Source organism: Zea mays, chromosome 6 (assembly GCF_902167145.1).
Source record: "Zea mays cultivar B73 chromosome 6, Zm-B73-REFERENCE-NAM-5.0, whole genome shotgun sequence".
Classification (NCBI taxonomy): Eukaryota; Viridiplantae; Streptophyta; class Magnoliopsida; order Poales; family Poaceae; genus Zea; species Zea mays.
The window spans coordinates 165,487,154-165,514,020 of record NC_050101.1 but is presented as its reverse complement, the minus strand read 5'-3'; the positions used below and the strand labels follow the sequence as shown (position 1 = coordinate 165,514,020).

General features: G+C 53.5%; 1 protein-coding gene across 4 annotated transcripts; it reads right to left on the bottom strand.

Moving 5' to 3' along the window:
- Window positions 1-71: 71 nt before the first annotated feature.
- On the bottom strand, window positions 72-23,497 carry LOC100275543 (uncharacterized). 4 transcript variants are annotated; one of them, XM_008649407.2, is made up of 13 exons: window positions 23,324-23,497; window positions 22,671-23,235; window positions 3,590-4,083; window positions 2,819-2,957; window positions 2,655-2,726; window positions 2,459-2,530; window positions 2,264-2,344; window positions 1,963-2,129; window positions 1,588-1,859; window positions 1,344-1,470; window positions 1,195-1,248; window positions 907-1,097; window positions 72-817 (listed from the first exon to the last, which is right to left on the bottom strand). In XM_008649407.2, exons 1-13 carry the CDS (start codon window positions 23,493-23,495, stop codon window positions 350-352), a joined length of 2,874 nt encoding a protein of 957 aa, XP_008647629.2. In that variant the 5' UTR covers window positions 23,496-23,497; the 3' UTR covers window positions 72-349. The 4 variants fall into 4 exon arrangements, with proteins under 4 accessions (XP_008647629.2, XP_008647630.2, XP_008647631.2 ...); XM_008649408.2 differs by having other exon boundaries at window positions 3,590-4,080; window positions 23,324-23,496; XM_008649409.3 differs by having other exon boundaries at window positions 911-1,097; window positions 23,324-23,495.
- Between the last annotated feature and the right edge of the window lie 3,370 nt (window positions 23,498-26,867).

The window sequence follows — 26,867 nt, the reverse complement described above, 5'->3', positions numbered from 1 at the left end:
GATGAATTGATGATTATACTTTGTAATTGTGCTGAATTCCACGTTTTGGAATGATTGTCTGATTAATCCTATTTTTATATGACATGTGTCATGGTAATCCTTCCGTGACGATGCAAACATACAGCATACATGACAGTCCAAAAAAAAATCAGCATACATCAAAGTGCTCATGACAGGAGCGGGCGCAGCGGAGCGCGCCTATCGTTCAGACTTCAGACTTAGAACCATTTGGATCAGCTGATCCTAACAAAGAGGCCTGCTCCAGGCTGTTCTTATTTCATACGTTTGAATAAGAAGTTTTTCATATAAAAAATTTGTGAACACTTCCATGTGCCTTTGTGAAACAGCGTCAACTAGCGTTTACCTCGTGGCAGGGCCTGTCTCCACCATTGGCACCGTCCCAAAAATACGCCCCGTCACAAATGCGCTGCTGTGGCTCAAGCTCGCGGTCGCGGAGCCGCTGTCGTCTCCGTCGCAGAAACTTTCGTTGGCGGAGCGGCCCTTCTCGAGGTCGAGGCACTCCAGGAGCTGCGCCACCACGTCGCCCATGGTGGGGCGCTGCGCCGACGCCTGCTCGGTGCACTGGAGCGCGACCTCCGCGGCTTTCCACACGCTGTTGACGTCGTGGTTGCCTCCCATGGACGCGTCCACCACGACCTCGATGTCGCCGCGCGCCAGGTGCTGCCGTGCCCACTGGATCACGCTGGTGGGCTGTGGGCTGTGCAGGATAGGAGGTCTCCCTGTGACCAGTTCCAGGAGCACCACGCCGAAACTGTACACGTCGCTCTTGGTGCTTGGCTGCATTGTTTCCAGGTACCTGCATGCACGACGTCCGTATGGGTAATTCTGAATTCTATTTCTATCGTACGTACGTTATGGATAATTCCATGATCATGGACGACGTACGTACTCTGGGTCGACGTATCCTGGTGTGCCAACAAGAGTGTTCGTGGACGCATAGGTGTCGCGGTCTAGAGCCTTTGACATGCCGAAATCAGCAACCTTGGCCTCCAGTTTCGCGTTCAGTAGGATGTTGCTGGTCTTCACGTCCCTGTGAATCAGAGGCGGGTTGCAGCCCCTGTGCAGATACTCTAGCCCTACATGCCATCACTCAAGCCAAATAACACCTTTAACAACACGAGTTAAGATGACTTGTTACTGTAGATGCAATCTAGTGTGTATGATTTTGTATACCTTGCGCTGATTCCAATGCGATTCGAAGCCTCTGCCCCCAAGTCAAGCGTTTTCCTATATACAGAAGAACGACATATATTTAGCATGCATGAGAAATTAATTCAGATCAACAGAAGTTGTAAACAGCTAAACAGTATACACGTACACACCTGCAATGTGCTCCTGCAGGGATCCTTCTGACATGTACTCGTAGACAAGCGCCATGTACACCCCATCTTTGCAGTAGCCGACCATGGAGACAAGGTTCTTGTGATGGATCCGTGTCAAGATCTGTGCCTGGACTTGGAGAGGTGGCCGGCCGGCCCGCCAGAGAGGTCATGCATGCATGGCGACTAGTCAATTAATTTCCATGCGTGCGTGTGATTGTGAAAGAGACGGCTATACCGTCCGTACCTCCGTGAGGAACTCCTTGGCACCCTGATTGGACGACTGAGACCTCATCTTCACCGCCACCTGAGTGCCATCCTCCAAGAAGCCCTCGTAGACGTATCCAAAGCCGCCCCGGCCAATGACACGCTTGAAGCTGTCGGTGATCATCTCTAGGTCCTCGTATGTGAACCGGCGGTTCTCAAGCCGCAGCGAGCTAAGTCTGTGTTCGTCGGCCGCCATTGAAGCAAGGCTCGTCGGAGTCTTGTCCCGGGGCTTCACAGAGACGTCCGCTAGCCCTGAATGCACCGGCGGACCAGTGGTTCTCGCTCGTTCAGGATGGCCGATGGCTGGCTAGCTAACTAGCTAGAGAGCGCGGTCAGTCGATGCTTTACTACTCACCTCGCGTCTTTCGCCGCCGCAGAAGACAACACAGCAGTACTGCCAACGCCACCACGATCAGAGCCATAGGAACAGCGACGTAGTAGATGACTAGCTTGCTCTTTCCTTGCGGCGCCGTCTGACATGAATCCCCGGCGTTGGTGCAAAGGTCTGGATTATCGGCATAGCTACACGTACAGAGATGAGAGACAGATCGATACTGTCGTCGTCAGGCTGGAAATTAAAGGCGGTATCATATCATATCATGCATATATGTCTGCTAGAATGAAGAACAAAATTATAGAGGATAAAGATAACGGACATTAGGTTTAAGGAGCCGTCTTGGATTCTTTTGAGAAGACTAGAGGGTATTGGTCCGCTGAGCTGATTCCCCGTCAAATCTCTGGAAGGTGTAACATGCATTGATGTGAGCCGACGTGTGATGCTGATGCATGCATATTGGTTCATGAAATCGCAAGATGCAGAATAATTTGCCGAGTTAATCAGCAGACTTTACAGAGTTGTCAGTGACGGCAGTTGTGACAGGGAGCTAGGGATTGAGCCCGTCAGGTTGTTGTGTGACAAATCCCTGCAAATCAAAGGACATGTCTTATAGCTACTTGAGATCATGCACTATATATATGCATGACTAGGAGGTTGCAATAAAATTTAGCTGCTGGCAGATGAAGAACTCCGACCCCACACGTACGTACAAGGATTGGACAGCCTTGAGATTTGCGAAAGCAGATGATATGTCACCGGTCAGACCACTGAAGGACATGTTTCTGCAAAAAAAATATATATATACTATATAGGATTATTATACTGGACGCTACGCTCTTACGTACGTACGTAGTACGGAGTAATGACCACTTACAGGGCAGTAATTTTTGGAGGATCAGAAATGGCATAGCTGCACGTCAGTCCATCCCACCTAAAAGTCCCAGCAACGCACGGGTCTCCCATCCAGTTCTTCTTCACCTGATACTTCGCCTTGATAGCCTTCATAGCAGAGACTGTTGATATTGCGCATTATACTCGGTTGAGTTTCAGTTATAGGTGTACATTTGGGTTGTGCTTCATAGACTGGTCTAAAACACACAATTTTAGACATGAGCTAGGTCTGGCACGGCCCAATCTCGTGGGCCATGACTGGACCTTAATTTAAGCCAACGGACTGGCCTAGCACGTCCCATTTAGGTAAGACCCATTAAAACCAACTAAACATAGAGTCTGTATATGAAAAGGAAGCACACTAAACATAGAGTCCGTATATAAGAAGGTTTTTAATGAGACACCCACAACCACAAAACAACCCGACTTTCTTTGGACATATATGTTTTGCACCTCTGTTTATATATTATTGTTGTATGGCTATGTATTGTTGTTGTATATATATGGGCAGGACTAGGACACTAAGATATCATGGGTTATTTGCGCCGGTCCGGCACACATAAATATTTGTGGGTCGTGCCATAGTTCGATGGCTCAACACGACATAACATATAATTAAGGTTATGCTTTAGCGGACCATGCTTTAGTAGACCTGTACCGTGCCGGGCCAGCTCAGCCCATATATACATGTAAGTTCATCTATAGTATGGAATGGACTCTCACCCATGCATAATGCATCCATGCACGTACGTACCGTCCTCCGAGTCCGTGCCAACGTTGGTCGTAGAGATGACGATGAAAATCTCGTCGGCGTTGATGATAGGCGGGAGCGTTGACGTGTCTGTCTTAACGATGGAGACGTTATACCGGATCTGGTTGGTGTAAGGTCTGGTACCGTATACGTAGCCACTTTCGAGGTGCCGTGGTGTGTAATAATCATGGGAGGTGAACCGCTTGCCGTTGATGTTGATGTTGAACTGGCGAACAACGCCGGCGCCCGCCTGCAGCACCTCGGAGAAGTGGAAGACCGGTATGTACCCAAGCGACGAGCCCTTGGAGTTCCAATAGAAGTTGATGCTGCTGGTAGCGTCACGCGGCGTGATCGCCGTCTGCATCACCTTCGACGGCACCTCGAAGAGGTCATCATATATGTTCCGCACCTTTTCCGTCGTGGATAGCACCAGCCAGTCGATGGCGTCAATAATCATAGGTGTCCATAATCTGTCGTATTGATCGTCAGGGTACCTGCTGGCCGTTCAATTTTTTTCACGGGCAACACTTGCTCAGTTTAATTAAATTGCTGGATGACTTTGATTTGAGATACAAGAAAAGACTCAGGCCGAGCCGAGATTTTTTTTTAAAAAAAAGACGTTTCGCCGGATATATATGACTAGTCTGAAGCCTAACCCGGTCGGATATGATTAATCTAGAGAAACTATATATAGGTGAAATCTGGCCAAATTATAGAAAAGAGTATTACCATATACATCACATTAAAATATATAAATTATGAAAACATATTTGATAATATATCCGATGGCCATAAACTTTTCCCATATTTTTTTTTGTCAAAACATACTTTGAATTAGAACAAACATTGATCCCCCTATATTTGAGGATGGAGGGAGTAAAAACTATACAAGAAATCATGGTCTTGATGATAATTTCTTTAAAGTAGAAAATTTTCGAATCACATGTCTACTCTCTTATCATTTATCTATGGCCTAAGAAACTTTTTTTCTCTCTTCTTAGTTCCAATACCACACCATCACTTTACTTATTTGACACTATAATTAATACATAAAGAAACCACACTAGTTTAAGGGTTAGGACCAGGGCCGGCTCTGGCCCTACCACCTAGGGCCCAAGCAACAAGGGGTCCAAGTTTTTTTTTCAAAGATTACACTAGGAGAAAAGAGCTTAAACCATGCAGTATGGTTTAATTTTTACAGACGGGTTCAATTACCAAGGCAGTGCAATTTTTAGTGGTGTCACACTAGAAATCATATTTCTAGTGGTGGTTACTTAAGAAACCGCTACGAGAGATCATTTTAACTCGACTTCTAGTTGCGGTTTTCTTAAGAAACCGCTACTAGAGATCATTTTATCCTATTTTTTTTGAGTTTTTCAAATGACCTTGTATGAAAAAACCACCAACATAAAAGTTATAGATCTCTAAAAGTTATGAAATTTTGTAGCTGACAACTTTTTATTTGAAATCATTTCGGCTCTAAAAATTGCATCTATTTTTTTTAAATTTTAAATGTAAATTTTGCAAACAATCTCGAATGGGAAAAGTGTCAAAACAAAAGTTGTAGAACTTTAAAAGTTATAAACTTTGTAATTAACAACGTTTTTGTTTGAATTCATTCACAACCTCAAATAATCAATTTACACTAAATTGGTTATAATATGTGGGCAACAAAACAACAATATAGACATTAAGTCACTCATAGACAGAGTTGTAGAAGGGCTATGAGTCGTGGATTTGATTCCCACCTGCCACGTATTTTGCGCGAAAAATGTTGCGACTTGCGATTTCAACATAGACGTGCGGGCGCTGGCCCTCTCCTAATAAAAATGTTTTTTTGCTATTTTCAAACCTATTTTTATGTTTCTTGGAAAATATTTTAACCGACGGTTTTATTACCTCGACCGCCAGTGGAAATTGATTTTGTCGGTACCCTGAAACTAGGGTACCCCTTACTACTGTATAAAGACGCAGTACCCACGCGGCTATCTCTAGTCGCGTGGTAAAAGAGCTGTATGTGGGACCAGGCCATGACTCGCTCCAGCCTCGGGCGACTACTCAGGGCCAGCAATAGCGCCTGACCCCACCACATAGGCGGGTCCGGGGCCGCCACGTGTACAGAGAAAGTGATATACTCCAAGACATCAACAGTAAGTCTGGACCCCCATGGTAAAGTGCCAGATCCCTGGATATACAGTCCGGACCTCCAAGTTTGGTCCAGGACCCCCACGTGTATGGACCGGACCCCTGGGATGGGATCCGGACCCCCCGTAGAGGGTCCGGGCCGCCCACAGAAGGGTCACAGGGTTCCAGGACAGAACACACCCGGGCATTAATCAGGGCCCAGGTAGGGGTCTGGTGCCGACACGTGTCCAGACCTGGTCTGCTGAGAATCAGACCTATCCGCATACACTCCTGCTCCCCGCTCAAGCGGAGACCCGATGCTGCCATGTGGCATACTGCACGCGGCATAAGCCAACGGGCGGAACCTGGCATGACGCCTCTGGGCTACGCGTGCCTTCGCATTCATTACGGATAAGACGTGCGCCTGTCCATTCCACTGACAGGCAGCGTGCTCAGTCCATGATACGTGGACCGCGCAGTTACTCACACGTTACCATATTGTCGGGGACCATAATTAGGGGTACCCTCAAGACGCCTAATTCTCAGCTGGTAACCCCCATCAGCATAAAGCTGCAAAGGCCTGATGGGCACGATTAAGTCAGGGATCAGTCCACACGAGTGACTCGATCACGCTTCACCCGAGCCTAGCCTCGGCCGAAGGCAGCCGACCTCGAGAGACTTCCGTCTCGCCCGAGGCCCCCTTTTTATGGCGGACACATCACCGGCTTGCCCAAGGCCTTGGCTTCGCTCAGAAGCAACCTTGACTAAATCACCACACCGACTGACCAAACTGCAGGGGCATTTAACGCAAAGGTGGCCTGACACCTCTATCCTGACACGCGCCCCCGGCAGAGCCGAGGTGACCGCCGTCACTCCACCGCTCCACTGGCCAGTCTGACAGAAGGACAGCGCCGCCTGCGCCACTCCGACTGCAGTGCCACTCGACAGAGTGAGTCTGACAGGCAATCAGGCCTTGCCAAGGGCGCCACGACGAACTCCGCTCCACCCGGCCCCAGGGCTCGGACTCGGGCTAAGACCCGGAAGACGGCGAACTCCGCTCCGCCCGACCCCAGGGCTCGGACTCGGGCTAAGACCCGGAAGACGGCGAACTCCGCTCCGCCCGACCCCAGGGCTCGGACTCGGGCTAAGACCCGGAAGACGGCAAACTCCGCTCCGCCCGACCCCAGGGCTCGGACTCGGGCTAAGACCCGGAAGACGGCGAACTCCGCTCCGCCCGACCCCAGGGCTCGGACTCGGGCTAAGACCCGGAAGACGGCGAACTCCGCTCCGCCCGACCCCAGGGCTCGGACTCGGGCTAAGACCCGGAAGACGACGAACTCCGCTCCGCCCGACCCCAGGGCTCGAACTCCGCCCTGGCCTCGGCCGAACGACCTCCGCCTCGCCCGACCCCTTGGCTCGGGCTCGGCCACGGCAACTGAAGGCAAGACTCAACCTCGGCTTCGGAGGAAACCCCACGTCGCCCTGCCTAGAGCACAGACCGCCACGTCAACAGGAAGCGTCATCATCATCCTACCCCGAATCGACTCGGGTCACGGAGAACAAGACCGGCGTCTCGTCCGGCCAGCTCCACCAGAGGGGCAATGATGGCGCTCCACGAGCTCTATGACGACGGCGGCCCCCAGCTCTCTTACGGAAGCAGGACAACGTCAGCAGGGACTCGACCGCTCCAACAGCTGTCCCTCCATCAGGCTCCGCCGCACCTCCGATAGCCACGACATCACGCCAGCAGGGTGCCCAGATCTCTCCGGCTGCCACATTGGCATGTACCTAGGGCGCTAGCTCTCCCTCCGCTAGACACGTAGCACTCTGCTACATCCCCATTGTACACCTGGATCCTCTCCTTACGACTATAAAAGGAAGGACCAGGGCCTTCTCAGAGAAGGTTGGCCGCGCGGGACCGAGGACGGGACAGGCGCTCTCTTGGGGCCGCTCGCTTCCCTCACCCGCGTGGACGCTTGTAACCCCCCTACTGCAAGCGCACCCGACCTGGGCGCGGGACGAACACGAAGGCCGCGGGACTTCCACCTCTCTCACGCTCGGCTCCGGCCGCCTCGCCTCTCCCCCCTCCGCGCTCGCCCACGCGCTCGACCCATCTGGGCTGGGGCACGCAGCACACTCACTCGTCGGCTTAGGGACCCCCCTGTCTCGAAACGCCGACAGTTGGCGCGCCAGGTAGGGGCACGCTGCGTGCTGACGAATAGCTCCCCGTCAAGCTCCAGATGGGCAGTCTCCAGCAACCTCTCCGGCCCGGGACGGTGCTTCGTTTCGGGGCTCTCGAGTTCATGTCCTTCGACGGCAGCTACGACATGATACATCTTCCACCGCCGTGCGACCACGACAATGGCGGCCGACAACCCGCCCGCCGGCGGCGGAATCGACGACGTCTTCCCCGCGTGGTGGAAGAGCTATTTTCGGGCTCGCTCCGTTCTCTCCCCCGCCAACGGAGGGGAAGGCGGAGCCGTCAAGGCCAGACGGGAGGCCGCGCTTCGTCAGCCGTCGAGCGAATCGACGCCCCCGACGCCCCGACGGAAGGCACGCCGGACGTCGACCTCGTGTTCGAGACGGAGGCGAGCGCCGTCCCCCCGCGGCACGCTGACCCTGAGCAAGAAGACGACGCCGGCGCGCTCGCGGAAAGCCTGCAGGATGTCGCCCTCGAACCAGAGATGACGGCGCAACCAGTCCCCGATGTGACTACGTCGCTCCTCGTCGACCAAAAGGTAACGACTAACTCCCATCTTGCGTCATTTCGACTCGGCCTCCACCCGCCAAACGACCTCGATTTGGCGGGCGCTCTCATTGAGGCGAGTGCAACCCCACTGAGGTTCTGTATGCGGTCGCCTTGGGACCGACTGACGGACGTCTCGACCTACGGGCCCTCTGGGTCCGGGGAAGATGACGACCCCAGCATCGGTTGGGATTTCTCCGGACTTGGCAACCCCAGTGCCGTGCGGGACTTTATGACCGCGTGTGACTACTGTCTGTCCGACTGTTCCGATGGAAGCCGCAGCCTTGGCGACGAGAGCTGCGGCCCGAGCCGCGAATGTTTCCACATCGAGCTGGGGGATCCCACCGAAGGCAACCATCTTGGTATGCCGGAGGATGGTGATCTCCCTAGGCCGGTGCCTCGCGCTGACATCCCACGGGAGCTAGCTGTGGTCCCCGCTCCGGCGGGGGGTTACGACCCACAACTCGAGCAAGTCCGCGAGGCACAGGCCAGGCTCAACGAGGGAACAGGAGCGCTTGAGCCGATCCGTCGGGACGTCGGACAGGCATGGGTGGGCCAACCCCTGGCCGGAGAAATACGTCGTCTGCCCCAAGGTCTCCAGCACCGCGCCGCCAACGACGTCAGGATCAGGCCGCCGCCCGCATCCAGCGGGGTCGGTCAGAACCTGGCAACCGCAGCAATGCTCATCCGCGCGATGCCGGAGCCATCAACCACCGAGGGTCGGCGGATCCAGGGAGAACTCAAGAATCTCCTGGAAGGCGCCGCGGCCCGGCGGGCCGAGAGCACTGCATCCCGAAGGCAAGGATATCCCTCGGAACCTCATGCCGCGACTTCCCGATTCATGCAGGAAGCCTCGGTCTACACCGGGCGCACGCGCAACACCGTGCCTGCGGCCCCGGGCCACCTCGGCAACGAGTACCATCGACGCGACCGTCGGGCTCACCTCGACGAAAGGGTGCGCCGAGGCTATCACCCCAGGCGTGGGGGACGTTACGACAGCGGGGAGGATCGGAGTCCTTCGCCCGAACCACCCGGTCCGCAGGCTTTCAGTCGGGCCATCCGACGGGCGCCATTCCCGACCCGGTTCCGACCCCCGACTACTATCGTAAAGTACTCGGGGGAAACGAGACCGGAGCTGTGGCTCGCGGACTACCGCCTTGCCTGCCAACTGGGTGGAACGGACGACGACAACCTCATCATCCGCAACCTCCCCCTGTTCCTCTCCGACACTGCTCGTGCCTGGTTGGAGCACCTGCCTCCGGGGCGGATTTCCAACTGGGACGACTTGGTCCAAGCCTTCGCTGGCAATTTCCAGGGCACATACGTGCGCCCCGGGAATTCCTGGGACCTTCGAAGCTGCCGGCAACAGCCGGGGGAGTCGCTCCGGGACTACATCCGGCGATTCTCGAAGCAGCGCACCGAGCTGCCCAACATCACCGACTCGGATGTCATCGGCGCGTTCCTCGCCGGCACCGCTTGCCGCGACCTGGTGAGCAAGCTGGGTCGCAAAACCCCCACCAGGGCGAGCGAGCTGATGGACATCGCCACCAAATTCGCCTCTGGCCAGGAGGCAGTCGAGGCTATCTTCCGAAAGGACAAGCAGCCCCAGGGCCGCCCATCGGAAGAAGCCCCCGAGGCGTCTGCTCCGCGCGGCGCCAAGAAGAAAGGCAAGAAGAAGTCGCAATCGAAACGCGACGCCGCCGACGCGGACCTTGTCGCCGCCGCCGAGTATAAGAACCCTCGAAAGCCCCCCGGAGGTGCAAACCTCTTCGACAAGATGCTCAAGGAGCCGTGCCCCTACCATCAGGGGCCCGTCAAGCACACCCTCGAGGAGTGCGTTATGCTTCGGCGTCATTTCCACAGGGCCGGGCCACCCGCCGAGGGTGGCAGGGCCCACGACGACGACAAGAACGAAGATCACCCAGCAGGGGGGTTCCCCGAGGTCCGCGACTGCTACATGATCTATGGAGGGCATGCGGCGAGTACCTCGGCTCGGCACCGCAAGCAAGAGCGCCGGGAGGTCTGCTCGGTGAAGGTGGCGGCGCCAGTCTACCTAGACTGGTCCGACAAGCCCATCACTTTCGACCGGGCCGACCACCCCGACCATGTGCCAAGCCCGGGGAAATACCCACTCGTCGTCAACCCCGTTGTCGGCGATGTCAGGCTCACCAAGGTCCTGATGGACGGGGGCAGCTGCCTCAACATCATCTACGCCGAGACCCTCAAGCTCCTGCGCGTCGATCCGTCCTCCGTACGAGCAGGCGCTGCGCCCTTCCACGGGATCATCCCTGGGAAGCGCGTCCAGCCCCTCGGGCGACTCGACCTCCCAGTCTGCTTCGGGACACCCTCCAACTTCCGAAGGGAGACCCTGACGTTCGAAGTGGTCGGGTTCCGAGGAACCTACCACGCCGTGCTAGGGAGGCCATGCTACGCGAAGTTCATGGCCGTCCCCAACTACACCTACCTGAAGCTCAAGATGCCGGGCCCCAACGGGGTCATCACTGTTGGCCCCACGTACAAACACGCGTTCGAATGCGACGTGGAGTGCGTGGAGTACGCCGAGGCCCTCGCCGAGTCCGAGGCCCTCATCGCCGACCTGGAGAACCTCTCCAAGGAGGTCCCAGACGTGAAGCGCCATGCCGGCAACTTCGAGCCAGCGGAGACGGTCAAGGCCGTCCCCCTCGACCCCAGTGGCGACACCACCAAGCAGATCCGGATCGGCTCTGGGCTCGACCCCAAATAGGAAGCAGTGCTCGTCGACTTTCTCCGCGCGAACGCCGACGTCTTTGCGTGGAGTCCCTCGGACATGCCCGGCATACCGAGGGATGTCGCCGAGCACTCGCTGGATATTCGGGCCGGAGCCCGACCCGTCAGACAGCCTCTGCGCCGATTCGACGAGGAGAAGCGCAGAGCGATTGGCGAAGAGATCCACAAGCTAATGGCGGCAGGGTTCATCAAAGAGGTGCGACGTACCAGCGGTGCATGAACCATGTGTTCGGCGAACACATCGGTCGCACGGTCGAGGCCTACGTCGATGACATCGTCGTCAAGACTCGGAAGGCTTCCGACCTCCTCTCCGACCTTGAAGTGACATTCCGGTGTCTCAAGGCGAAAGGAGTCAAGCTTAATCCTGAGAAGTGTGTCTTCGGGGTGCCCCGAGGCATGCTCCTAGGTTTCATCGTCTCCGAGCGAGGCATCGAGGCCAACCCGGAGAAGATCGCGGCCATCACCAGCATGGGACCCATCAAGGACTTAAAAGGGGTACAGAGGGTCATGGGATGCCTCGCGGCCCTGAGTCGCTTCATCTCACGCCTCGGCGAAAGAGGACTGCCTCTATACCGCCTCTTAAGGAAGGCCGAATGCTTCGCTTGGACCCCTGAGGCCGAGGAAGCCCTCGACAACCTGAAGGCACTCCTTACAAAGGCGCCGGTCTTGGTGCCGCCGGCGGACGGAGAAGTCCTCTTGGTCTACGTTGCCGCGACCACTCAGGTGGTTAGCGCCGCGATTGTGGTCGAGAGGCTGGAGGAAGGGCATACATTGCCCGTTCAGAGGCCGGTCTACTTCATCAGCGAAGTGCTGTCCGAGACCAAGATCCGCTACCCACAAGTTCAAAAGCTGCTGTACGCTGTGATCCTGACAAGGCGGAAGCTACGACACTACTTCGAGTCCCATCCGGTGACTGTGGTGTCATCCTTCCCCCTGGGGGAGATCATCCAGTGCCGAGAGGCCTCGGGCAGAATCGCAAAGTGGGCGGTGGAGATCATGGGCGAAACGATCTCGTTCGCCCCTCGGAAGGCCATCAAGTCCCAAGTGTTGGCGGATTTCATGGCCGAATGGGTCGATACACAACTACCAACGACTCCGATCCAACCGGAGCTCTGGACCATGTTTTTCGACGGGTCGCTGATGAAGACGGGAGCCGGCTCGGGCCTGCTCTTCATCTCGCCCCTCGGAAAGCACTTGCGCTACGTGCTGCGCCTCCACTTCCCGGCGTCCAACAATGTGGCCGAGTACGAAGCTCTGGTCAACGGATTGCGGATCGCCATCGAGCTAGGGGTCAGACGCCTCGACGCCCGCGGTGATTCGCAGCTCGTCATCGACCAAGTCATGAAGAACTCCCACTGCCGCGACCCGAAGATGGAGGCCTACTGCGACGAGGTGCGGCGCCTGGAAGACAAGTTCTTCGGGCTCGAACTCAACCACATCGCTCGGCGCTACAACGAAACCGCAGACGAGCTGGCGAAGATAGCCTCGGGGCGAACGACAGTCCCCCCGGACGTCTTCTCCCGGGACCTGCATCAACCCTCCGTCAAGCTCGACGACGCGCCCAAGCCCGAGGTACCCTCGGCTCGGCCCGAGGTACCCTCGGCTCAGCCCGAGGTACCCTCGGCCCCCGAGGGCGGGGCATTGAACATCGAGGAAGAGCAGAGCGGGGCCACGCCAGACCAAGATTGGCAGGCCCCGTACCTGCAATATCTCCGTCGAGGAGAGCTACCCCTCGACCAAGTCGAGGCTCGGCGGGTAGCGCGACGCGCCAAGTCATTCGTCTTGCTGGGCGACAAAGAGGAGCTCTACCATCGCAGCCCCTCGGGCATCCTCCAGCGATGCATCTCCATCGCCGAAGGTCGGGAACTGCTGCAAGAAGTACACTCGGGGGCTTGCGGCCACCACGCAGCACCCCGAGCCCTTGTTGGAAATGCTTTCCGGCAAGGCTTCTACTGGCCAACGGCGGTGGCTGACGCCACTAGAATTGTCCGCACCTGCGAAGGGTGCCAATTCTATGCGAAGCGGACACACCTGCCCGCTCAGGCTCTGCAGACAATACCCATCACCTGGCCCTTCGCTGTATGGGGTCTGGACCTCGTCGGCCCCTTGCAGAAGGCGCCCGGGGGCTACACGCACCTGCTGGTCGCCATCGACAAATTCTCCAAGTGGATCGAGGTCCGACCTCTGAACAGCATCAGGTCCGAGCAGGCGGTGGCATTCTTCACCAACATCATCCATCGCTTCGGGGTCCCAAACTCCATCATCACCGACAATGGCACCCAGTTCACCGGCAAAAAATTCTTGGATTTTTGCGAAGATCACCATATCCGGGTGGACTGGGCCGCCGTGGCTCATCCCATGTCGAATGGGCAGGTAGAGCGTGCCAACGGCATGATTCTACAAGGGCTCAAGCCTCGGATCTACAACGACCTCAACAAGTTCGGCAGGCGATGGATGAAGGAACTCCCCTCGGTGGTCTGGAGCCTAAGGACGACGCCGAGTCGTGCCACGGGCTTCACGCCGTTTTTCCTGGTCTACGGGGCTGAAGCTGTCTTGCCCACTGACCTGGAATACGGCTCCCCGAGGGCGAGGGCCTACACCGAACAAAGCAACCAAGCTAGCCGAGAGGAATCGCTGGACCAGCTGGAGGAAGCTCGGGACAGGGCCTTGCTACACTCGGCGCGGTACCAACAGTCCCTGCGACGCTACCACGCCCGAGGGGTCCGGTCCCGAGAACTCCAGGTGGGCGACCTGGTGCAGGGCTGCGACAAGACGCCCGAGGGAGGCACAAGCTCACGCCCCCCTGGGAAGGGCCATTCGTCGTTGCCAAAGTTCTGAAGCCCGGAACATACAAGCTGGCCAACAATCGAGGCGAGATCTACGACAACGCTTGGAACATCAAACAGCTACGTCGCTTCTACCCTTAAGATGTTTTCAAGTTGTCCATATACCTCGCACCTACGCAAAGTTTAGTTGTCAAGGAAGGGTCGGCCTAGCCCCGGCAAGGCCCGACCCTCCCTCGGGGGCTAAAAGGGGGGACCCCCTCTGCGTCGAATTTTTCCTCGAAAAAGGATCTCTTTTTAGCAGGATTTCTTTCGTGCTTCTTGACTACTTCGGAAAGCGGATCCTGGAAACGACGAGGTACACGTAAGCAGCCAAGGCTGACCGAGCCGAGGGACTCCTACGCCTCCGGGATACGGATACCTCACTCGTCCCCTTCTGCGATAAGTAACTTGCGCTCGGATAAAGCGACTCCGTGGACCAAACGAGTCATCACGTTCGGAAGCTCTCCTGCCGAAGCAGTCCTTCAAGCTTTCTCGACTAAGTCGGGGACAGGGCCTCATGGACGGGTGAAAGTATGCGTAAGCGGCAAGGCCGACCGAGCCGAGGGATTCCCGCGCCTCTGGGATACGGATACCTCACTCGTCCCTTCCGCGAAAAGCAACTCTCGCTCACACAAACATCCCTGTTACCGACGAAGTCCAGATGCTCGAAACAGGAGGAAAAAAGACGCAGCTTCGCAAGCGGGGCGAGGGTGTGTTCTTCTGGCCTCGGCGGCCGCAGAAAGCACACGCTACAAGATGATCTGATCCTGCAGGCTCGGGTCTTCACGCCGAAGGGAGCCATAGCACCCTCGGCATCGACGACGTCTTCAGCAAAGCCCGACCCAGCCTCGGGCGGCGCCGAGGTCCAGGGGCTCCTCCAGGAATCCGGCCCGAGCAGGCGGCTCAACCGGTTACCCCTGAGGCCTCGGGCAACCGGCTTCCAAGGGCGCTAGCCCGATCCGAGGCCTCGACTGACCGACTTGGGCGTCGGCTCCGCTGACGGGCAACACGGCTAGGCTCCGGCCAACCAGGGTCCCCATTCTCGAGTCAACTCCGCCTCTGTTCATACTGATATCGCTACCCCCGGCCTCGATCCGCCAAAGGGCGGCCGAGGGGTCTCTTCAACTAAGCTAGAGGAGCCTCACATAACAAGGCCGAACGGGCCGAGGGATTCCTACGCCTCCGGGATACGGATACCTCACCCGTCACCTTGACACAGGGGCAACTCATGCTTGGTAAAGCGGTTCAGATAATCAAACAGGCGAGATTTAGTGCTCGGAAATGAGGAAAAAACACGGCTCCGTGCCAAAATTACATACACGTTCAGGCCTCGACAGCCACAATGAATGAATTCACTGGCATTCGAAGTGCCATTACAAACGGAACTCCGGTTCCCCCTCCGCAGGTACAAACAACCCCACTCCGAGGGGGAAGGCCTGCGGAGCAACGGAAGACCGACGAACGGCGCGCCGTCACCTGCTCCAGCAGTGGCGACGACGGCGACTCCTGCTCCGGGGGGCCGAACAGCGGCAACGCTGACCTCAGGGTGGATGCCGCTGTCAGGAGGCCCCCGCCCGTGCCAAAACTCGTGAGGCAAGGGCGGGCAGAAGGCCGTAGAAGTTGGAGGTCAGCCCGTGGCCGGTCCCGGCCGCCGCGCCGGCGGAAGAACCTCTTCCGGCTGCCGTGGCAGACGCCGACGCCGCAAGGGGCCCCGAAGCCACTCGCGGCTGAAGACCAGGCACGCTGCAGCTGCCGGACGCCACGGGCAATGCCCGCTTCTCCCCCCATCACTGAGTGAAGGAGCGGGCCACCGCCCACGCAGGGGCCGACCCCAACTCGGCACTCTCCCCTCCCCAGCCTTGGTGATGAAAATCCTTGAGGCTGAGGAAGGGGCAGAGGCCGCAGCCCGGCTCGCTTTCCCCCACCATCAAGCTGGAGGTCGCCATCTCGGGTGACCGCTGGTGAAGGGGTGCGACCGGGCTGCGTGATGAAAATCCTTGAAGCCGAACGATGGCTGAGAGGTACCGACTCCCATGGAGTTGCGTTCCTCCAACGAGGAGGCGGAAAGGCGGCGGATATCCCCCATCCGGGGGCTTGGAAGACGGGAAGACCCGGCGCTTAAGGGAGGAAGAAGACATGGTTGCCTTACGAAAGGAGCCTCCCTCCTTTTAAAGGCAACTCCCCCTACGTGCGCCCCCAGGCGCCGCGGGCTGAGTCTTCTCCAACACGCTCCAAGGCCCTCCCCTGCGACTCGGGGGCTGGGTCCCGCATGTCATGCAAGCCGGCTCAGGGCAGAAGAAGCCAAACCGCCGCGCATGGTGCGCACGACCGTCCAGCGGTTACAGGCGACCCCCCATTTTCGCCCAGACCAACGGGCAGAAGGGGCGGGCAGCCATGCAGGCGGCATGCAACCGCGCCAGATGGACGCGCTTCTCCGACTTCTGACACGCCAGCTTGGAACCCAGGCCCACGCGTCGAGCAACCGGCACGCCAGTTGCTGCATGCAAGCAACCGCACCGCCACTTGCGCCACCATCGCGCCTCTTCGGTTGCGAAGCCTACGCCAGGACTCGAGGCGACCCAACAGCGCCAGACTGGCGCGTCGGTCAAAGCGACCGAAAGTGGGCCGGCAGTAATGGCGGTGACAGGCGGGCGGGCGCAACGGTCACGTCGTCAGCCAGGCTCATGTCCCATCCTGAGACAGCAAGAGAGCCTCCTCTCACGGCGTGAAGACGGTGCACCCGTGACCCGTTCCTCGAACGGATCACCCGCGCGCAACGGCCGCCCCGCCAACCACTCGCCCCGTCGCATTAACTCCGCGGCGGGACACACGACGCCTCTGGTAGGAGGAGCGCGCGACGCTTCGCCTTCGCCGTAATAACCGCTTCAGAAAAGGTACGCCACGTCGTCCGATTTCGTATCCTTTTCCGTTTTCCTCTTTCTCTATCTCTTGCAACAGGGACCGGGGAAGGGGGATACCCCGAAAGGGATCCTTCTCCACGAAGGAACCGGGCTCCAAGCCCCCCATTACTGATCAGGGGTTCGAAGGCTGGCCCCCCGAGGGTTCAACAGCCGCCTCAGATCGCGTGGGCCCGACACCCACTACTGGTCAGGGGTTCGAAGGCCAGCCCCCCGAAGGGCTCCATGGCCGCCTCAGGCTACTCGGGCTCCGCGCCCATTACTGATCAGGGGTTCGAAGGCTGGCCCCCGAAGGGTTCACAGTCGCCTCAGACACCGAGCGAGGGATGACCAGGGGTACGTTCGATACATAACCAAGGCTCGGGCTGCGCTCCCGAGGTACCCTAGGACATTTCCGAGACCAGCGGGAACGATCTTGTAACGGAATCCCATCGGAGGGAGGCATCGAGCCCTTGGACCCCGTCGCCAGGGGACCGGGTCCGACAAATCACCCGCAGGTACTTTTGGGCGTGCCTCTGGGCCCCTAGCCGACCCCCAACGAACGGGGCACGGACGTCCACTCGGATTACCCGCTTGCAGCTCACCGGAGACACCATGTTCGGTGCCCATCGAGGGTAACATGGCGCGCTCCCCCCCCTCCTCCTTGCGGAAAGGCGACGTAGGGGCGTATGTAAAAAACCGAGTCTGTCCCTGATCGTCCTCACGCCCTGTGCAGAGGCTCGGGGGCTGCTCTCGCAAAAACCGGCTCCGGCCAAATCGTTGACAGCGTCAACATACCAGCCCGAGAGCTTGGGCCCCGACCGTGCACCCGGGCTACGACCAGTTCGCATGAGGGAACGACCAGACCAGCCGAAGCGTAAAGCGAAGCATTAAGACCTCGAAGGAGTGTAACCACTCCTCCGAGGCCTCGGGGGCTACACCCGGCGGGTGCGCTCGCGCGCACCCACCGGAACGAAATGCAACCGAGAAAGGCTGGTCCCCTTGCAAAAAAGTGCGACAAAAGCCTCCAAGCGAGTGCTAACACTCCCTTCGAGGCTCGGGGGCTACTGTCGGGGACCATAATTAGGGGTACCCTCAAGACGCCTAATTCTCAGCTGGTAACCCCCATCAGCATAAAGCTGCAAAGGCCTGATGGGCACGATTAAGTCAGGGATCAGTCCACACGAGTGACTCGATCACGCTTCACCCGAGCCTAGCCTCGGCCGAAGGCAGCCGACCTCGAGAGACTTCCGTCTCGCCCGAGGCCCCCTTTTTATGGCGGACACATCACCGGCTTGCCCAAGGCCTTGGCTTCGCTCAGAAGCAACCTTGACTAAATCACCACACCGACTGACCAAACTGCAGGGGCATTTAACGCAAAGGTGGCCTGACACCTCTATCCTGACACGCGCCCCCGGCAGAGCCGAGGTGACCGCCGTCACTCCACCGCTCCACTGGCCAGTCTGACAGAAGGACAGCGCCGCCTGCGCCACTCCGACTGCAGTGCCACTCGACAGAGTGAGTCTGACAGGCAATCAGGCCTTGCCAAGGGCGCCACGACGAACTCCGCTCCACCCGGCCCCAGGGCTCGGACTCGGGCTAAGACCCGGAAGACGGCGAACTCCGCTCCGCCCGACCCCAGGGCTCGGACTCGGGCTAAGACCCGGAAGACGGCGAACTCCGCTCCGCCCGACCCCAGGGCTCGGACTCGGGCTAAGACCCGGAAGACGGCAAACTCCGCTCCGCCCGACCCCAGGGCTCGGACTCGGGCTAAGACCCGGAAGACGGCGAACTCCGCTCCGCCCGACCCCAGGGCTCGGACTCGGGCTAAGACCCGGAAGACGGCGAACTCCGCTCCGCCCGACCCCAGGGCTCGGACTCGGGCTAAGACCCGGAAGACGACGAACTCCGCTCGGCCCGACCCAGGGCTCGGACTCCGCCCTGGCCTCGGCCGAACGACCTCCGCCTCGCCCGACCCCTTGGCTCGGGCTCGGCCACGGCAACTGAAGGCAAGACTCAACCTCGGCTTCGGAGGAAACCCCACGTCGCCCTGCCTAGAGCACAGACCGCCACGTCAACAGGAAGCGTCATCATCATCCTACCCCGAATCGACTTGGGTCACGGAGAACAAGACCGGCGTCTCGTCCGGCCAGCTCCACCAGAGGGGCAATGATGGCGCTCCACGAGCTCTATGACGACGGCGGCCCCCAGCTCTCTTACGGAAGCAGGACAACGTCAGCAGGGACTCGACCGCTCCAACAGCTGTCCCTCCATCAGGCTCCGCCGCACCTCCGATAGCCACGACATCACGCCAGCAGGGTGCCCAGATCTCTCCGGCTGCCACATTGGCATGTACCTAGGGCGCTAGCTCTCCCTCCGCTAGACACGTAGCACTCTGCTACATCCCCATTGTACACCTGGATCCTCTCCTTACGACTATAAAAGGAAGGACCAGGGCCTTCTCAGAGAAGGTTGGCCGCGCGGGACCGAGGACGGGACAGGCGCTCTCTTGGGGCCACTCGCTTCCCTCACCCGCGTGGACGCTTGTAACCCCCCTACTGCAAGCGCACCCGACCTGGGCGCGGGACGAACACGAAGGCCGCGGGACTTCCACCTCTCTCACGCTCGGCTCCGGCCGCCTCGCCTCTCCCCCCTCCGCGCTCGCCCACGCGCTCGACCCATCTGGGCTGGGGCACGCAGCACACTCACTCGTCGGCTTAGGGACCCCCCTGTCTCGAAACTCCGACACATATCGAGGGCAATGACTCACCATTACTCGTACGGTAACTGTCCATCAATGCAGCATGGACTACGAACATCATGACTCCCGCTGATTACTCATGCGTTACTCTATCAGCATTAGTTATCCACATAATGTATTTTCCCATTATGCTCCTGGGCCCGCATGTCGGGGCTCATCATCCTTGTATGTGCCTCCCTTAAACTATAAAAGGGAAGGCACACAACGTTACAAGGGATAGACTCAATTTACACGCTCAATCACATACTCAATACTACTTACACACAGTGGAGGTAGAGTATTACGCTCTGGTGACCTGAACCACTATAATCCCTCGTGTCCTCTTGTGTTCATCCCGAATTCACCAAATAGGAAACCGCTAGGCCCCCTCCTCATCTTAGGATTAGGGCGGGTGCATTCCGCCACCCGGCCGGTGGATTTCCCCACCGACAGATTTCCATTGGCGTTTCTCAGTTACCGCCTGTAAAAAAGATTATTTCTACTGGCCCCTAGTACTGGCGGTTATGAAAAACACCGGTATAAATAGCTTTACAATCGCCATTATAAAGTTTCTGTGTACTAGTGTTATTTTAGTATATCTCTACAATATTAAAGCATCAGTTTCGTATGTCATGTGACATAGGTTTGTTCCTAATTCCCACTTTTTGCCTAACAAATGGGTTGTTACATCATAGATGGGGCATGAAAAACCAAACAAACCCAATACGATAGGAAACCAAACGTAGCGCAACACTCGTACATAGAAGCTAACTGAAAGAGGACGAGCAACATGACATGAAGCCAAACCCAGCGCTCGGAGATACCTTTAAAGCATGAGTTTTGTGTGTCGTGCGCCATACGTGAAGTGCGTAACGTAGATGGTTTTTTCATGTAGACCTTCAAATGACCTTGTATGAAAAAACAACCAACCCTAAACCCTAAACCCCATATCTCACCAAATAACCAGGTCTGTTACGAGATGGGCTATGAGAAAACACTAAAATCCAGCATGACACGAAGCCACATGTGGCGTATCGGTCACTGCTAGCACCTCGCTAGCTGAAGGAGGACAAACGAGCTATAAAAAGGACAAGTCTTCTTTTCAACTCATACTTTTCTCGACCATTTGGCTAAGACAAACTACAGTATCTACACTTTAATATCTGGTATGTGGGTCATATGTGATTTTAATTTTTTGTGAGAAGTGTCCACTTTAATTTTAAATTTATTTTTTATGGGGAAGGTTCATCACACTGGCTTATCATTGGACCCTCGGGTGTCGTACAATTGTTACACTATACCATCAAATATGGTTGGTGTACCGTCACATCACACGAGTATTGTACTAGTTTATTCCACGGTTTCTAAAAATACTATATCAGTTTTGTCTATAAAATTGTGTATCCTAAGTTTTATCTACATAAAACTCTCTCTATCTTTCTTCTTATTAAATTCTTGTTATGTCATCAAATTTGATTATATGGTAAGCTATTTAATGAAGGTGGAACTCAAATAAAATCTTCACTTGAAAAAGCATAATACCAAACCAACCTGCCCGATCTTCCCCTGAAGGTATATTCGTATATGCATTCCTAATTGCATAATCTATATATATTAGTATAGTAGTATTTGATGGTATTTAGTTTTCCTTATGAATTTAGTTCTACAAAGTTGCCTATGAAGTAAAGCACTTATTTGGTACTCAAAAGATGAAAAAAAGAAAGAGAAATCGTAGCCTTAGCTAAAAGAACTTTATCAAATTTGAAGTTATTAAAATTATTTGAGGTCAACTATGTTGCAAGAAATATTAAATAGCTTAGCTACATGTTCTAACGAGAAGGATATATTAAAAAACATTGATTTAAACATTGTTCCCATAAATTTTGCTTCAAGAAATACTCGACAAAGTTATTTATTTTGAGACATTAGAACTATATGTAATCTAAAATTTTTAATACTCTAAATTTTATTCTCACTTGAGGTAATCGTACATATTAACATTGTTTTTACTGTTTTTTTATTTTACTATAATTTTTTATGATACAAATGAAAAAAAGATAAGGGCCCAAAGCCCCAAACATTGAGATTGCCTTAGGGTCCTCCAAAACCTAGAGCTGGCCATGATTAGGACTACTCTCGATTTCAATGAATGTCATTAGCATTTGACTACTTTGACATTCTAACTAATATTGTAGAAACTGTGTATACAGACTGCACTATGTAGGATTTATTTGGTACTCCAAAATATAATTTGTTTACCTTTTTAGCTTAACTTTGACCACTCGTCTTATTCAAAAAATTCATGAAAAAAGTTTAAGTCGTATGTAAAGTATATTTGATAATAAACAAAACCATAATTAATTTTTTTATGTTTCCTATTATTTTTTAATAAAACGAGATAATTAAACTTAGGATAAAAAAGTAAATGAATTATAAATTTTGAGGGGGAGGGGAGTACAACTCGTTTCACTACAGATGATGCTAAAAAATACGAGTAAGTTGGTTCTTTTTTAAAAAAATTGCTGACTGTTCGTTGTATCTTTTGGTTTGACTTTTGGCTTTTATTGTAAAAGCTACAGTAAAAACTAAACCAAGCACCCAATAAAATTTGCAGCAGCCCGTATCTTCCTGGCTAACTGTTTAGCCGTAGCTAATAATTACACGGTAAATAATTAACTAATAAATAATTGAATGAGGAATATATTTGTCGGCGCTCTAGCTAATAGTTTTACTCATTATATAATCTAACTTTATTTGAATTAGCACTTAGTTCTGAACTAAATTATATTATATAATCTAGATAGATTTATAATGCCAAATAAACATTGGCCAGATAGATCCTCTGAACCTATACACATGGCTCGTAGGCTGACTCATCTGCATCTCTAGCCGACTAGCCCTCAACAGCATACTGGCAAGAATTAAACTGCTTAATAACTCCTCTAGCGTAGATATAAATCTTCGGGAGAAGAGATCAGGTGCTCACCTGATAATGTCTGTCATATCAGTCGGGCCGAAGTTGCGCCTGCTTTGCAGGACCAGCCCCTGTGTCGCATTCACTTGCGGGTAGATGGAGTTCTTGAGAGGCCTCAGCTCCAGCCCGGAGATGAACGGCGTCCCGGTGCCGGTGTTCACCAGGCAAACCTGGACGAAGTCGTCCGGTACGACAACGATGGCCTCCGCGATGACTGGGGCGGCCGGGTCCGACGACGACAGGTTCACCGTCTTCCAGAGGTTGACGCCTATGTAGAGATCGAAGACGGGCGGCCGGTTGAGGCCGTCGTAGTTGCCGTACATGAAGGCGGCGCGGAAGAGGTACTTGTTGAGCCCCACCGCGAGGGTCGACGGGAGCGTGTAGCAGTTACGCGCGCCGTCCACGAAGCTGCGCACGTCGCGGTAGATCCTCGGGAGCTCCGGCGTGACGTGCTCAGACGAGACGTTGTGGTTCTCGCCGGCGTCGGTGAACGCAGCGTCCGGGGCGTACGGCAGCGTCGTGGCGTCGTCCACGTAGCTCGTCGTCCCCGGGAAACCACAGTCGATGCTGATGAAACCTGCAACAGTTGTCTATTCGTAAGCATACTGGATCATAGATAGATAATATAATACGTGCTCGATCGCCCGCGCGCCCCATGAGATTACCGATGCTGTTAGGCTGGGCGCGAGCTTGCATTACGCCGGCGGTGGCTGCTAGCGCGAGGCAAAGGAGTAACAACCACGGCCTTGCCGACACTGCTCTCAGCTTTGATTGCCTCATTGCCATCGGATGGGATCGTAGAGGCAGACATATGCTTATATAACTGCTTGCATGCATGGAGTAGCTAGCTAGCAAAATAATATAATTGTGATCAGGCCAACAAGGGAATATGGTCACAGGCCCACGGCCACACTCACTAGTACATAGAAGTTCTATAGTGGCGGTCGTAAACCTATTTTTAGTGTCGTTTATCGTAACCGTCAGTGCTAGGGGCCAGTAAAAATCATCATTTTTTACAGGCGGGTAATTGAAGACCGCCAGTGAAATCGATTTTCACTGGCGGTCGACGTAATAAAACCGTCAGTGCAAATCGTTTCCAGGAAACATAAAACAGATTTTAAAAATAGTCCGCGAGTGTAAGTCGCGGCATTTTTCACGCGCTACGCGGTTGTTAGTAATCGAACCGTCGACCTCACCCTCACGCGTACCCTCCACTACCACTCCGTCTATGACATGCTTTATGTCTAGTTTGTAGTTGTTTTCTCCACATATTACAACCATTTGAGTGTAAATTACTTATTTGAGACCCTAAACGAATTCAAATAAAAAAGTTGTCAACTACAAAGTTAAATAACTTTTGAAGTTCTACAACTTTTATTTTGACACTTTTTTCATCCGAGGTAGTTTGCAAAATTTGAATTTTAAATTTGACATACTTAGATTCAATTTTTGAGAACCGAAATGAGTTTAAATAAAAAAGTTGTCAACTACAAAGTTTCATAACTTTTAGAGATCTACAACTTTTATTTTGGTAGTTTTGTCATACGAGGTCGTTTGAAAAACTCGAAAAATTAAGGATAAAAATGATTTCTAGTGGCGGTACCTTAAGAAAACCACTATTAGAAATCGATTTCTACAAGCGGTTCTTTAAGAAAACCGCCAATAAGGAACCGTATGTAGAAATACGATTTCTAGTGGCGGTTTTCTTAAGAAACCGCCAGTAATAATAGCACAGTCGATGGATAACCGTATCCGTCTGTAAAAATATATCGCCCCGCAGGCGTTGAGCCTTTTTCTACTAGTGCGCTAGCACTCATGTGTCATGTCCAGTGGACGTATATCACACGACAAAGTACGTTGTATTTATATATATATATATATATTTATACGATTATGTATATATATATATATATATATTAATACGATCATGTCTGTTTAGAAATTAAGTTTTCAAAAGAGTGCTTAATGGTGATCATCGACCGCAATCGCTAAGCCGTGTGAGCATGTATGGTAGGAACGGAAAATGCTTTGATTATGCATTTCTCGAATCTAGTCCAACACAACTGAATTTCGCCCCTCCTTCCTACTTTACTTTTCACCGGACTCATTCCAAGAGTCAAGAGTGAATAGGATTGATAACAATAATTGAAGAGATAACAATAATTGAAGCAACGATTGATAAAAGGTACGAAAGCGGTGTTCCTCTTTGGACTCGCCGGCCGCATGTTCTCTCCGTCGTTAGCCACCAACGAGCGCTTACCTTGTGAACTTATGGTATGTTTGGTTTGTATAGTCACTCTATACTTTATGAGGTGATGTATCATAAGTATATTCCATCAATTTTGGTGGAATCAACCCACTTCGGCCTCATATATATACTAATTATTAGCTTATGAGGAATGTGGTGTTGATGAATCAACTCATTCTATTCCACAAACCAAATAAAAAAGTGAGGAGTGAAAAGAATATGGATCACTTCATTCCTCAAACCAAACACACTCTTAATTGACTACAGCAACGGCTTTTCTCGAGTTTCTGTGTTCTTGTTGAACTAGATCTCTTGATGGAGAGGCTCTATACTTAGCGAACAATCTTCAGCCTATTGTAAAAAAAACAATCTTCAGCATGTAATAAGGAACAACTATTGTAAAAAAACAATCTTCAGCATGGTGCGGAAGCTAGCTGGACCACTGTATGAAGGGGTCAACAACAGCGAGTATAAAATACACACCCAACAAATCTTGAATATTCAAACAAGATGAAACCATTTTATATGGTTACCTTTGTGTGGTAAATCTACAACAACATCATAAGTCTCTTCAGCCTTCTTAGGGGTTACATTCTGCAAGGGAAAAAATGAACTAACATTTAAAATAAAATATCTATAAAAAATATGAATATCCTTGCATTTAAAATTAGATCTCCAAAAAACAATCACGCAACACTCTAAATATACTACACAAAATCAACAAGATTTACATTCCACAAAAAATATGAATGGCATTTTAATTAAAATATCTAATAATTTGGATGTTGCCACATTTAAAGCTGAGATCTCAAAAAACAATGTTGTAACACTCTAAATATAATACAAAATAAAATAGTGTGATTCCTTCTGCTATTGACTATCCTCCATCAACCGGTTATATTTTCACAGAATTCTCAAGAAGACATCATACGCACTCTTTACCGGTAAAAAGTCCAATGTTTCTGAAAGTCGCCTAGAGGGGGGTGGATAGGCGAAAACTAAAATTTACAACTTTAAACACAAGCTACAAGCCGGGGTTAGCATTAGAATGAATATCAAGTCCGGGAGAGAGAAAAACAAATCAACCAAGAAAATAAAGCGGATGACACGGTGATTTATTTTACCGAGATTCGGTTCCAAAGAACCTAGTCCCCGTTGAGGTGGTCACAAAGACCGGGTCTCTTTCAACCCTTTCCCTATCTCAAACGGTCACTTAGACCGAGTGAGCTTTCTCCTTAATCAATTGAGTCACTTAGACCCTCACAAAGACCACCACACACTTGGTGTCTCTTGCTTTGATTACAAGTGTCTTGAGAACAAGAATGAGGAAGAAGAAAGCCAACCAAGCAAACAAGAGAAACAAAGAAACACAAATGATCCTTTCACAAGTCTAAACACGCTAGAGTGGAATTGGAGATTTTGAGCGGATCGATCACTTGATTTGTGTCTTTGGAGTGGTGTCTATTGCTCTTGTATTGAATGTGAAGTAGTGAATGCTTGGATGGTTGGAGTGGAGGTGGTTGGGGGTATTTATAGCCCTCAACCACCAATTCAACCGTTGGGGTGACTGCTGTCGATGGGCGCACCGGACAGTCCGGTGCGTCACCGGACAGTGTCCGGTGCGCCAGCCACGTCACCCAATCGTTAGAGTTCTAACGGTTTCGACCATTGGAGCGCTGACTTCTGGTGGCACCGGACAGTCCAGTGCAGCACCCGACAGGTACTGTTCACTGTCCGGTGGGCCTCTGACTTCTGCCGTGAACTGTAGCGCTGTCAGGGTACTGTTCAGTCGACCGTTGTGCCGAAGAGCCGTTGCTCCGCTGGTGCACCGGACAGTCCGGTGAATTATAGCGGAGTGGCGTTTGGAGAAACCAGAAGGTGAAGAGTTCGGAGTTGTACGGCCTGGTGCACCGAACACTGTCCGGTGGCACACAAGACTGTTCGGTGCGCCAGACCAGGGC